This window comes from Bos grunniens, chromosome 8 (genome assembly GCF_055505025.1).
Source record: "Bos grunniens cultivar Pamir isolate PY7600 chromosome 8, Bosgru_T2T1.0, whole genome shotgun sequence".
NCBI lineage: Eukaryota > Metazoa > Chordata > Mammalia > Artiodactyla > Bovidae > Bos > Bos grunniens.
In genome coordinates, this window is record NC_141172.1 from 101710860 (window position 1) to 101724668 (window position 13809).

The window sequence follows — 13809 nt, forward strand, 5'->3', positions numbered from 1 at the left end:
CAGCATGTGTTATTTGTAGACTTTTTAACGATGGTCATTCTGGCTGGTGCGAGGTGGTAGGTACCTCACTGTAGTTTTGATTTGCATTTCTAAAGAGAAATTTTTTTTTAAAAAACGAACGTGTTCACTTTTGGTTGCTCTGTGCCTTTGTTGCTGCGTGAGGGCTTTCTCTGGTTGCGGTACGTGGGCTTCTCATCGTGGTTGTTCCTGGTATTTCAGAGCACAGGCTCCAGGCATGTGGGCTTCAGTAGTTGCAATGTTTGGGCTGTAGGGCACAGGCTCAGAAGTTGTGGCACATGGGCCTAGTTGCCCCATGGCATGTGAAATCTTCCCGGACCAGGGCTCGAACCTGTGTCCCTTGCATTGGGAGGCAGATTCTTATCCACTGTACGACCACGGAAGTCCCTAAAGAGAAACTTTTTAAAGGCTCTGTTTTGATGTTCCTCCTCACTGTCCCAGCTCACCTCTCGATTCCAGCCCCCTGGATACCTCTCCCTCCATCCCTCTTTTCTCTCTTCACGTTGATTTTCTGTATTGGGGGATATTTTCACCATCAGATCTTCCAGCATGTTCCTTCTGCCTGGAATTTCACTCAACATCCAGCCTTGGTAACTCATCTTTCCAGTTTTATGCCACTTCTCCCGAGAAGCCTTCTCTGCACTCTTGGATTTGGGTTATATGCTCCCTTATGTTAGCGTTCATTATAAGATACATGACTGCCTGTTGTTCTGTCTGCTCCACCCACTAGGTCAGACACTGGTGGGGTAGGAGCTGTCACAGGCTTGCTCCACCTCAGCACCTAGCATGGTGCTAGGATCCGAGTAGATGTGCCTTGAAATTGTGGACCAGTCCATGCAGGGCGTCAGTGATGATAACAGACTCTGAGCCCAAATGCTCTGAGATTTAAATGCATTCTCTAGCTTTAAGTTTTATCCTAGTCTGAGAATGCCATGTCTGAGTTCTAGAGGGAAGCTGACCAAAGAGACAGTGAGTCACACACTCATGCTACGGATGTTGATTTATTAGGAGGTGAGTCTTTTATTCACGTAATTAAAACAGTAAGTGCCTCAAAATAAAATGGTGTTAGCGTATCTCCCCTCTCCTTTCACACCTCTCACTTTGGGAAGTGCTATTGATGGAAAGTATTCCTTTGAAGAAAGCCTTTTTGATAATTGCCTTCTTAAAAACAAAACTACGCTGACTTCAAATGCCTGAGCCCTAGATAGCTCCCGAGTCATTCACGCTAACAAGGCCTGAGGGAAGAAAGCTAAACTTTGTTTTCAAGGTTCTGTTTTAATTTTAAAAATACTGAATGATGTTCACAGTTGGCAGTTCTTTCGAAATTCCCTTCCTCATCCCCCTCAGGTGGTTGACTGCCTTTGTGTTCTCACCCAGGACTCCTGGGTGACTAGTTACGATGGGTGGAGCCCCCAGAACATTCCTGGAAAAAAACTGGCTTCCATGTTGGGTATGGCTGTGCCTGTGGCCTGTGTATCTCCCTTGAAAGTTCACACTCTACTGTCTGCAGAACCCAACCTCTGCCTAATAGCAACATCCGAAAGCTGAGAAAGTGTCTCCATCACCAGTTAAGTGCTTTCCCCCACCCACCCAGGACCCCTGAGCCACAGCAAGTCATTCTGAGGCCGACTCTGGCCGGAACTTGGGTTCCTTGAGCAATGGATTACTGTGGACACCAGTTCCTGGTCCCGTCCTTGGTCTTCAGAGGGAGTCTGGCCGTTGCTGGTGTTCTGGCTCCCGCAGATCAGCACCTTCATTTCTCTGTGATGTCTCCAGGCTGCAACCACGAGGCTTGCTTATAGGCCACGATGCTGTAAGAATTTACAACAGAGAATTACAGGGGAACAGCTGGAATGGGGAGGGAGGGTCTCTAGCCATCTCTCGGAGACTCTGTCCATCATGGCAGCAGAACCACTGTACTCTCTGGAGGAAAGTGGCCCCAGAGAATTTCCCTCACTCCAGCCTCCTTCCTGTCCCATAATATGGAGAGCCATTTGCATCTACATTTTCCCTTTCTTGGAGCCTCTTTCCATCTTACTTCTGTCTGATGATTCATTCCCATGTGGACCTCAAGCTCAAGCTTCACTCATCCCAAGCGGAATTCGCTGCATCCCCTTCTGCCTTTGCATTGCCCTTTTCTCTCTTCCATAAATCATCACATTGTTTAAAAATACTGGGAGATGAAATGGACGCCTAGGAATGAAGAGCTGTATTGAAGTCTGGAATCTGTGTGACGTTTGACATGTCCTTTAACCTCTGGCGTTCTCTTTCTCAACTGTTTGAGCTCTAGGAACCCCAGGTTCTAAGCTGGAACACAGTTCTTCCTAATGGATGGACCACATCTGGAGCTAGTGGGTGGGGTGTGGGCAGAAATCCAAATCCTTCTAAGGAAAAGCTTTGTAGAAACTTCCAAACACAGATTCCCTACCCTCTGTGAGCCCCAGGGCTCTCCAGGGAGGACCACTCACTATTCTTAAAGCTCACTGTATGTCAGAGCTGGCAAGAGGCAAGTAGAGGCAGGCAGCCCAGGACCACATGAACTGTTTCAGGCCCGACTCCACAGCTCACCCCAGCTGTGGGACCATGACAGCAGAACCCCGCGGTTGGTGGATTATTTTAAAGCAGGACAAGAAAACTTTTCAACATTAAGATTCTCTGCCCATTTGAGTAACTATCTCCTCCGCTTTAGAGTGTATTGTGCACCTGCATTGTGTTAACTTGATCCCCTTAGAAGACGCAGGAATTCCTACTCGCTGGGGGAAAAAAAAAAAAGAATTTCTTCCTGGTGGCAGTACCCCCTGGGAAATAACATTCCTGTCTCAATCTTGTAATAGGTCTCGACCCACCGCTCACCTTGTTGGACTATGTAAACTGTCAGTATGTTACTTGGGTTTGTCCTGCCCCGGTCCCTCTTGGGAAATGTTTAAAAATTGAAGTATGTTCATTTATAATGTGTTTTTTTCAAGAGTACAGCAAAGTGATATATATATTCTTTTTTGGATTCTCTTCCATTATAGGTTAGTAGATACTGAGTTCCCTGTGCTATACAGTAGGCCCCTGTTTACCTATTTTATATATGCTGCTGCTGCTGCTGCTGCTAAGTCACTTCAGTCGTGTCCGACTCTGTGCGACCCCATGCACGGCAGCCTACCAGGCTCCCCCATCCCTGGGATTCTCCAGACAAGAACACTGGAGTGGGTTGCCATTTCCTTCTCCAATGCATGAAACTGAAAAGTGAAAGTGAGGTCGCTCAGTCATTTCTGACTCTTAGTGACCCCATGGACTGCAGCCTACCAGGCTCCTCCATCCATGGGATTTTCCAGGCAAGAGTACTGGAGTGGGGTGCCATCGCCTTCTCCAATTTTATATATAGTAGTGTGTCTATAGGAGGAGGAGATGGCACCCCACTCCAGTACTCTTGCCTGGAGAATCCCATGGACGGAGGAGCCTGGTAGGCTGCAGTCCATGGGGTCGCTAAGAGTTGGACACGACTGAGCGACCTCACTTTCACTTTTCACTTTCATGCATTGGAGAAGGAAATGGCAACCCATTCCAATGTTCTTGCCTGGAGGATCCCAGGGGTGGGGGAGCCTAGTGGGCTGCCGTCTATGGGGTCACACAGAGTTGGACACAACTGAAGTGACTTAGCAGCAGCAGCAGCAGTGTGTATATAGGAGAAGGAGATGGCAACCCACTCCAGTACTCTTGCCCAGAGAATCCCGTGGACAGAAGAGCCTGGTTGGGCTGCTGTCCATAGGGTCACACAGAGTCGGGCACAACTGAAGCGACTTAGCATGCATGCATGCATGGGAGAAGGAAATGGCAACCCACTCCAGTGTTCTTGCCTGGAGAATCCCAGGGACAGAGGAGCCTGGTGAGCTGCCGTCTATGGGGTCGCACAGAGTCGGACACGACTGAAGCAACTTAGCAGCATCAGCAGCAGTGTGTATATGTTAATCCCAAACTCTTTTAATTTATCCCCCACCCCCTCCACAATACGTTGTCTCACAAACATAGAACTGTAACTGTGCCTTGGCATCTTATAGGTAGAACACTCCTCGGCTTTTCCTGAAATAGTCTCCCTCTGGGTTATAATCCTTGGATTAGCAGGATTAAAATTTTCTATTTCTTCCTTAGATTGACTGTTGATCAACTTTTGTTGATCATGGTGGTGGCCAACCCCTGACATGGCAGCTCAACAGGCAGCTCCTGGGTGGTCAGTAGTGCTGGCGTCACACCCTCTGTCAGATTGTTCTTTCATTAAAGACTCTGAGTACTGCTTATGCACTAAGCTCTCTGCTGGACACAGGGTACAAGGTCAAACAGGCATGGTTCCTGCCCTCAGGGAGCCTGTGGAAAATTAAATCACTAAGTAATCATCAACTGCCATGCTCTGAAGGAAAAGTATAGGAAGCTGTGCTGCTGCTAAGTCGCTTCAGTCGTGTCCGACTCTGTGCGACCCCATAGACGGCAGCCCACCAGGCTCCCCGGTCCCTGGATTCTCCAGGCAAGAACATTGGAGTGGGTTGCCATTTCCTTCTCCAATGCATGAAAGTGAAAAGTGAAAGTGAAGTCGCTCAGTCGTGTCCGACTTTTCGCAACCCCATGGACTGCAGCCTTCCAGGCTCCTCCACCCATAGGATTTTCCAGGCAAGAGTACTGGAGTGGGGTGCCATTTGCCTTCTCCATAGGAAGCTAGGGGAGCATATCATAGAAGGATCTAACTTAGATTGGGAAGGGAATTTTCTCAAATCCTCTTTGAGAAAATGGTGTTCAAGTTAAGACCACATCTAGCTATATTAAGACAGACATGTGAGGTGTCCAGCTTCTCAGTGGTAAAGAATCCACCTGCCAGTGCAGGAGACACAGGTTTGATCCCTGGTCTGGGAAGATCCCACATGCCAAGGAGCAACTAAGCCCATGAGCCACAACTACTGAAGCCCGCGTGACCTAGAACCTGTACTCGGACGAGAGAAGCCACCGCAGTGAAAAGGCCCTGCAGGAACAAAGACCCAGCCCAGCCAAAGAAAAAGGGACATGTGGGTAAGGAACGGGGAAGGGCGTGAGGGGGAGGCTCCTGGGGCTGAAGCGGAGAGGGGAGGGTGGTGAGTGGCAGGAATAGCAGGCTGGAGAAGAGGGTGAGGCTGGACTATGCAGGACCTGTGGTCCTCCGTGAGACAGTGGTGCTCCTCCTAAGAACCGTGAAAGCCAAGTACAGAGCTCTGAGCAGGAGATGATGCGAACTGGTGTCCACTCTAAGGAAGTTTCTCAGGCCACCTGGTAAAAAGAGGGTGGATGGATGCGGGGAGATTGGCTCAGGGGCGAAGTTGATTCCCCAAGTGATTTGGACTAGGGGTAGCCACAGTAGTTTGAGGCATATACTGGAGGTAGGGTCAATGAGGCTTGATGGATGGGAGGTACGGGAAGATGAAGAAACAGGAGGACTTTGGTGACTCTTAGATTTCTTTCCTGGCTGAGTGTGATGCCATTTAATGGGGTGGGCAAGACTGGAGGGGAGCAGATGTTAGGAGGGCGTCAAGGATGCAATTTGGAAACTGAGATGGTAATTTGAAATTTTGAAAATAATTTAGATTACTTCAAGACGATGAAGTGAAAAGACAACCCAGATCTGAGCCCCAAAGAATTCTTCCATGTGGAGGTTTGTAGAGAAGTCAGAGAGGTAGGAGAAACCCAGGAGAGGAGGTGTTAAGAAAGCCAAGTGACAAGTGCCTTCCAAGGAAGGAGTGACCCACAGTGTTGGGGGCCACTGAGAACCGATGGGGAGAGGATGGCAGGGAGTCCAGTGTACTCGGCTGTGAGGAAGTCGGATCTCAGCGCAGCCCTGGAGGCATTGAACAGGGAAGTCAGTCTGGAGTGGGTTCAAAGTGAACGAGAAGTAAGCAAATGCAGACCAGCACTGGAGAACATGGCTGGGGGGAGGAGGAGGCGAGAGGGTAGCAGACCACGTGTCAGTTCTGATAGGAAGAACTCAGGAGATGGAGTTGCTAAGTAGTACAAGTGAACTCTAAGGGGAGAAAAGAGGTGGCATCCAGATACCCAGGGACTTTTCTGAGACACACTGTCAAATAGTGACTAAGAACCAACTTCCCGGGTTCAAATCCTGCCACTGTCCCTTATTAACTGTGTAACCTTTGGCAAGTTACATGACACCTTAGATTTTGTTTCTTCATCTGCAGAATGGGCATAAAATAGTAATTGCTTCAGAGGATTGTTTGAGAAGGTTAAAACATATGAAACATTCAAAGTAGTGCCTGGCACATAATCAAGGCTGTTTACATGTCTGCTATTACTATCTTTGAGAGATTGAGGGAGGGGATCAGGATGGGTGCAGAAGAACTCAGGCTTAGAGGTCTACTTTGAAGAAGATGAGCCCATTCGCTTCTGATGGCATCTACGAACCACAGGCAGCAGCTGAGTGCATGTGTGACAAGGGGTTGGGGGCTTGCGGATGGGCAGAACCAGACAGACATTCCCTCAGCATCTCCCTGCTGCACATAAAGAAGAGTGAGGACGAGAGGGCAGGTTCTCACAGTGCCGTGAAGTTGGCTCACTTCGGTACCAGGAAGGGCTGGGGCCACAGTCACTTATTGTAATTGAGCTGTTGGCAGCTGGGCTCAGCAACCTCTCCTCTCCACCTTCTGCCCTCCTCCACTCCCTGCTGTGACATGTCTTCCTGGGCTTTTCTGTCTTTGGAATGTAGCTCTTCTTTCTGCAGTTTGAGAGTTCTACTGGTCTTTCCTGTTGATCATGCTTAATGATTGGTGGTGCAGCCTTGGCCTCTTGAAAGAATTTTTCAAGATTTTGTTCATTTAGTGACTTTGTGGAGGGAAAAGTACTAGAAACACTCCCTTTCTACCAAAGGTTCTCAACCTTGGTTATACATCCGAATAAACTGGAGAGCTTTAAAAAATTCCCATGCCCAGGCTATATCCCAGATCAACTGAGTTAGAATCTCCGCAGGTAGGATCCAGACAGTCGTCGTTTTTTAAATCTCTCCAAGTGATTCCAATGTACAGCAGGCAAAGGAAGCTTTGTTAGCACGTGAGTCCCTCTACTGCTAAATGTCTCCAACAGAGGCATCTACTTGAGTGCCTCAATTCATGTAATCATTACTCCTTACGATTGGTTCAAGATACTGACCCAGCTTCTGTGGTATAAGATGATGAAGATCCTGTATATCTTAAAATTCCATGCACACATTGTAGGACGGGGCCCAAGTCCACTGGGGTGAGGTGTCCCCAGCCGGGGTGAGAGCAGCCCACCTGCTTCACATACCCCAAAGGCGCTTTAAAAAGGGAAAGCAATGGAACTGTAGAAAGGAACCATTTATTGCACATTCTCATTGCTTTCATTTGTCTGTTTATCTCTCTAGCTATGAGATGTTAACTAGTCTAGTCAGACTTGTTTTCTTTTGTTGTTTTTGTTGATCTGTTTAGGTCAAAGAGCCTATTTCAAGCAACTGCCAATCAAACAGAACTGGGTAACTTCCAAGTGGCACAGTTATTAATCCACTACTCACTTGGACAAAGAGCTGGCACTCCAGAGAAGTTTGCATTGTGGGTCAGGTCTAGCTAAGCCCAACCCATTCAGCCAAGACTCTCATGAAAACAGGGGCACATGAAAAGGCCTAAGGCCTGGACAGTTTGAAAATGAAAACTGGCCAGCGATGGCACTGGTAATCAAGTCTGGTGTTTTGCACAAATTCTCTCATCTGTTTGATCTTATTCTCTCAACTGTGAAATCAAAGAACCCTCATGATTGATGGCTTCTGTCTTAGGAAGCTCAACTTTCTATGCAAGCACATCAAGCTATACAATGTGATGCGAGAATCCAAAGGCGGCCCTTTTCACCATCCGCTTCCCACTTTTTCCAACCTACCTTTAGCTTTTCCCAACCTGCCTTCAGCCCTTCTACTCTGCAGCCTACAACACCACCGTTAATGATATGGAGGGCTCCAGTGTGCTACCAAGCAGGTCCCTTTAAAAAGCAAATCTGTATCATGTCCTTTGTATCTTATTGTCAATATCATTACTGTGTTCCTTTCTCCTCTGTGGGATTGGTACAAGCGTGAGAAAAGGGCCTAAACAGACCAAAGCTCGGCTGTCTAATATGTAGCCACTAGTTACACTGGCTTCTGAACTCTTGCCTTCAAATGGAGTCCAAGTTGGGATGTGCTGTCAGTATAAATACATACGGGATTTCAAAGACTTAATTCAAAAGAACTCATTGATTTTGTAGGTTGATTACAAAGACATTTTGGAGCTATTGGGCCAAATCAAATATATTATTAAAATTATTTCACCTGTTACTCGTGTTGTATTTAAACGTGGCTACTAGAAAATGTAAAATCATATAATATGGCTTGTGCTTGTGGTTTTGTATTTCTTTTGAATGGGGCTGGTTGAAGACCAGACTATTTCCTGTGGTCTATATTGGTGATAACCTCAGCTGGCAACTCTCCCCGTGGGCCTTTGTATCTCCGGCCTTCCTCCTGCCTGTTATCTCCCAGGAGGTAAGCACTCTTGATTTACAAATGAGACGATTTCCCCAGAGAGCTCAGAGGAATTACCCATGTCCTGCAGGGGTGCTCAAAGCCCTCCCAAGATACAGAGAAGAAAGAATACTTGAAAGTGAGGCCGGATGACTGTCACCTAAAGGAGACTCAACGAGGTCTGGGTGATTCGAGAGGGTTTTTTATCCCAGCCTCTGATTACAAGAAAGTGTATGAGGCTCCTATTACAAAACTGCCAGGAAGTGAGCCAGCATGTTGAGGCCCTCTGTTTATTACTTATGACTTTAGGGAATTCCCAAATTACCAGATTACTAGTTTGGGGGCACAGGAGAAGTTTTTCTTAGTGGGAGAGCCTACTCAGAACCCATTGTGTAAATGTGAAAAGTAAATACTTTATGATAATAGGCTGGAAAGGCTCCAACAGTCCTTGACCTCAGCCCCAGCCCAAAAAGCAGGAACTGCTCCTGTCTTACCCAATCGGCAGGATGGCCAGGAAGGAGAGAAAAGAGGAGAGTGCAAAGCAGGTGCCGATGAACTTCTCCATGGTGAGCTGATAGATCTTGTTGTACATCGTGGATGTCACCACCCCAGTGAGCGTCAGGGACAGCTGCAGAATGACGAACACCTTTCCTGTGGAAGGGACCGAGGTTACCGAGGTTACTGTGCTGTCGCTCCGTGTTCCCTGATAGCTGAGTCTCTGGGAGGCTCTCCGGAGCCCCCTCCCCTTCCCTGATTCCCTCTGTGTTCACGGCTCATGTTACCAGGATTCTGGCCTCCATCCAGTTGGCTCTTCCCATGGCCCGTGGGTGGCAGTATTTTCCTTTGTGGCTTTTCAATGGCAGACTTTCCCAGTCTTTCCCTGCTCCTGCTCTCACTCCTTCCGCCCTGGATGGACACTAATGTGTGCCCAGTGTCTTAAAGGCTGCTGCTGGAGCTCTCTCCTGTGCCTTCTGTCAGTCCAAACCCTGTGCCTCAAACGAAGTGGCTCTGAAACCTCTCAGATTCCTTTCACTCACCATAAGAGGAACCCTTGATGAGTTTGGACATTGCTGATCGGATGGTTGTGACAGGGATGAGAGCGAACAGCATGATGGCCCGAGCTGGAAAAGAAGCACATGAGAACACTCCTCACTGGAGCCCAGCCTTGGCCAAAGAGTAAATCAGAATAACAGGAAAACCTCCCTTAGAAGCCGCCTCCCACAGTCCTTTCGTGGCCCCACCCTGCCCCAGGGCAGGCTGACTCCCTGAGTTCCCAGATGGAGCTATAGATGCTGCAGACCGATCTTGAAGGTGGCAAGGCACCTGGGACATGGTGACAGGCGGCGAAGGGCGTCTTTATTGGCAGAGTTAAGTGGTTTCTAAGGAAATGGAGCTGATGTCACTCAAGTGACTTTCAGCTCCTTGCCTCCCAGGAGGGAGGTGTCTGCCCTCACCCTACATCATCTCTGAGACGCAGTCCCAGTAGCTTTGGCAAGCTGCATCCAGAAACGTGTGCCACTACCACAGCTACTACACCCCGCTCTTCCCTGTAGCCCTGTTCATCATTCTGATGTGTATGTGCGTGTGTGTGTGTGTGTGTGTGTGGCGAAGGGGTGGGGTGGGGTGGGAGTGGCTATAAGTGATGGGAAGGGAAGAGGAGAGGTTACTCAGGCTTGCACTTGGCCTGTTTAACTGGGAGCTGGCTAAAAGTAATCTAGCCATTTTGTGAGATGTTTTTCTGAGCTGTGTGACCTCAGTCAAAGGGTGGTCTCTGGGAACTGTCTAGAGTTGTTCCGTTAGCCACTGGCAAGTCATATGACTACCTAAATGAAATAAAATGAAAAATTCTGTTCAAGTTGCACTAGCCACATTTTAAGGGCTTCATAGCCACACACAGCTAATGGCTATTGTTTTAGGTGGAAATGTTACAGAACATTTCTATCACTCTAGAAAGTTCTATTAGAGCCCTGTTCCAGAGTGCTCTGCTTGTGGTTGTCTGTGTCCTCAGAAACTTCATTCTGCTTCCTTGAGGGAATGTATTATATTGGTTGTGGAAGGCATTTATGGAGGATTTTTCTCTTTTTGAAAAGCCTGTGCTTGACCTGAAATGATTTTAATTAAAGGACCTTTTCAGCTGGATTACTTGAAAATGTTTTATCCCTTTTAAATCGGGGAGATAAACTCAACCCCATCTCTTCCACTCAGGGCCATCCTAAAGCCTCTCCTGACTCCCAGCACCACTGACCATCTCTTCCTTGACTTCCTAGAGCTACGGACCCCACTCTGATTACATTTCAGTGGGCAACACAGATAGCACAATACAGCCAAACTCAGGTGCACATAATCCTCTGTCCCTTGTGCCTCCTAGGTACAGACGTAATCTCTGGTGCTGAGCTGTGACAGACCACAGCACCTCGGGTGTACGCCCCGTTACTTAGGGGATCAGCAGTGTCCTCGTCCTGCCTCCCCAAGAATGCCGGACTCACCAATGTAGAACATGTATGTCTCTTTCACAAAAGCCAAGAGGAGGGCTCCTGACGCAAAGGAGACCATTCCGATCATGATCATGGTGGTGTCCTGGAGGTAGCGGGAGAAGACCAGCACGCCCAGGAAGCTGGTGATGAAGATGGTGTACCCTGAAGCCATACCATAGCCCACCTGCACTTGGTTCCAACTCAGAGGCTCCCTCAGCACAAAAAGCGGCATCACGTCCACGGTGCCCACCACTGCCAGGTCATAGATGATGGCGCCCACAAAGAGCAGGCCAATGATGATTTGTTTGGGCTTAGCCGTTGCAGGAGGTGGAGGGGGCCTCACCACACTCTGCTTGTCTGTCTGATCAGGATCCAGGGTGTCATACCTGCCGACAGTGCCAGGCACTATATCCACGGCCTTGCGGGGTTTGGCCTTGGACTCGGGGACCTTCAGCACGAACAGGCTGTACAAAAGGGCACAGGTGGCACAGCTTACACTGCAGGCGGTCAGCACCAGGCCCTGCTTGGAGTGCCCGACCATCTGCTTGAAGAGATGTCCCGAGACCATGCTCCCGCAGAACCCCGCCAAGCCCAGGATCAGGTCAATCACAATGAGGCGCAGGGAGCGGCGGCCCTCGGAGGAGCTGAGGGATCCCAGGGCCATGACCCCCGACCAGAACGCAGAGAAGCCGCCGCACAGTCCGGTCAGCGCAGCCCCTGCGTACAGGATCTCCACAGGCCAGTCCAGCAGCACTTTGAGCAGCAGCACGAGGCGGGAGAGCAGGAAGCCCAGCAGGGGCACGCAGATGGAGACCTTGCGGTGGTAGCGGTCGCTGAGCCAGCCCAGCCCGTAAGCCGACAGCAGGGGCGTCAGGCCCATCACCAGGTGGTAGACGATGTAGAAATTGGAGATGGCCCTCTGCTGTTCGTCCTCAAGAGCCCCCCGAGGCGACGGGCTGGAACTGTGATTAGAGGAGGTCCCGACTCCGAAGGACGCTTTCACCACGAGGAGCAACCCCGCATCGTAGAGGGAGGTGGCCACCTGCGTGGAGGCCACCACAGGCTCGATCCAGGTCCACACCTGGAGGCGAGGCAGGGGGTCCCGCCACGGGCAGATGCTCCCCTGGCACATGATAGGGCCTCTGATGGGGGATGGAGGCACTGGCGGGCTGGCGCTGCGGCTGCTATTCCCGAGGGCTGGGGCTCAGGGTTCGCATGGGAACTGGGTGAGCCGAGCTGAACCCGAGCACAGGGCGCAAATGACAGCAGCCCGCCCTGCGGTCCGGTGACCTCCCGGACCGCAGCCACTCCTCCCCGGACCAAAAAAGGCCACGCTCCGCCCCTGCCGGGGGAGCGGGACTGGCAGCGGCCCAGGGAAGCCACGCGTCTGGGGAGCGCACAGCGAGTCTCGGCTCGCGTCACGCTGCTCTGATCCGCGCGCATGTCGCTGGGCGCTCTCCCCTGGGACTTTGCCCAGGCCTGGCTGGAGTCCCCCGGGCAGGAAGCAAAATTTTGGCCCTGGAAGGCAGTTTGGAATAAGCAGTGGGGTGCCTAGGAATCTGCCTGGGATCAGTGGAGGGGAAGGGCAGTGAAGTTTTATTTAAGGGATTTAAAAGCAACGGGGACCTACATGCTGTAGGGAGCCCGGGTAGCGCCAGACTTCGAGAGAAACAAACCAATCAACCCTCAGGAGCGCTAATCTCTCTGATTTCAATCTTGTGGATAAATACCTAGCCGCTGGATTGCTGGGTCATAGGATAGTTCTGCTTTCATTTTTTTGAGGAAACATCGTTTTCCATTGAAGCTGCCCCACTTTCCTTTCACAGCAACAGTGCACAAGGGCTCTAGCGTCTCACAGGCTCACCATCACCTCTATATCTATTCTGGTATAGCCATCTTGAGAGGAATTAGGTGATACCTCATTGTGGTTTTGATTTGCATTACCCCAACGATTAGCGTATCTTTTCATATGAATGTTGGCCATTTGTCTGTCTTTGGAGAAATCTCTGTCCAAAGAACTTTTTTTTATTTTGTCTAAGCCAGCACATTTTTGTTTTATGACTGAATTGTAGAAATCCTGACACATTTTGGAGATTAACTTCCTATATGATGTGCATTATTTTCTCCCATTCTGTAAATTGCCTTTTGACTCTGTTGATTTTTTCTTTTGCTGTGCAGAAGCTTTTTAGTTTGATGTAGTCCCACTTGTTTATTTTTAGGTTCTTGAAGAGAGATTAGCACTCCTGTGCTCATTGTAGCACTATTCACAATAGCTAAGATATAGAAGCAACCTAAATGTGTATTAATGGATGAGTGGAAAAAGAACATGTGGTATATAAATATAGCTGAATGCTATTTGGCCTTTAAGAAGAAGGTGGTCCAGTGGTTAAAAATCTGCCTTGCAATGCAGGGGATGAGGGTTCAGTCCCTGGTCAGATAACTAAGATCCTGCCTACTGAGGAGCAACTGAGCCTGCATGTGCCACAAATAGAGAGTCTGGGCGCCGCAACAAGATCTTGCATGACCCAGTGAAGAACCTGCATGCCGCAACTAAAATCCGATGCAGCCAATAAATAAAATTAAAAAAAAAAGAAATCCTGAGATTTGTGTCAACATGGATCAAACCTGAGGACATTATGCTAAGTGAAATAAGCCAGTTGTAGAAAGACAAATACTGCATGATTTCCCATATGAGGTATCTATAATTGTCAGAGTGGAGCGGTGGTTGCCAGGAATGGGGGTAGAGGGAAGAAGAAATGGGGAATTACTAATCAACAAGCATAAAGTTTCAGTTAAGCTACATAC

The 13809-nt window shown here is 49.1% G+C and overlaps 1 protein-coding gene across 1 annotated transcript; it reads right to left on the bottom strand.

The window, feature by feature from the left end:
• Positions 1-1003: 1003 nt before the first annotated feature.
• On the bottom strand, positions 1004-13593 carry SLC46A2 (solute carrier family 46 member 2). The gene is made up of 4 exons (XM_086316003.1): positions 11017-13593; positions 9568-9651; positions 9025-9181; positions 1004-1829 (listed from the first exon to the last, which is right to left on the bottom strand). Exons 1-4 carry the CDS (start codon positions 12134-12136, stop codon positions 1772-1774), a joined length of 1419 nt encoding a protein of 472 aa, XP_086172129.1. The 5' UTR covers positions 12137-13593; the 3' UTR covers positions 1004-1771.
• Between the last annotated feature and the right edge of the window lie 216 nt (positions 13594-13809).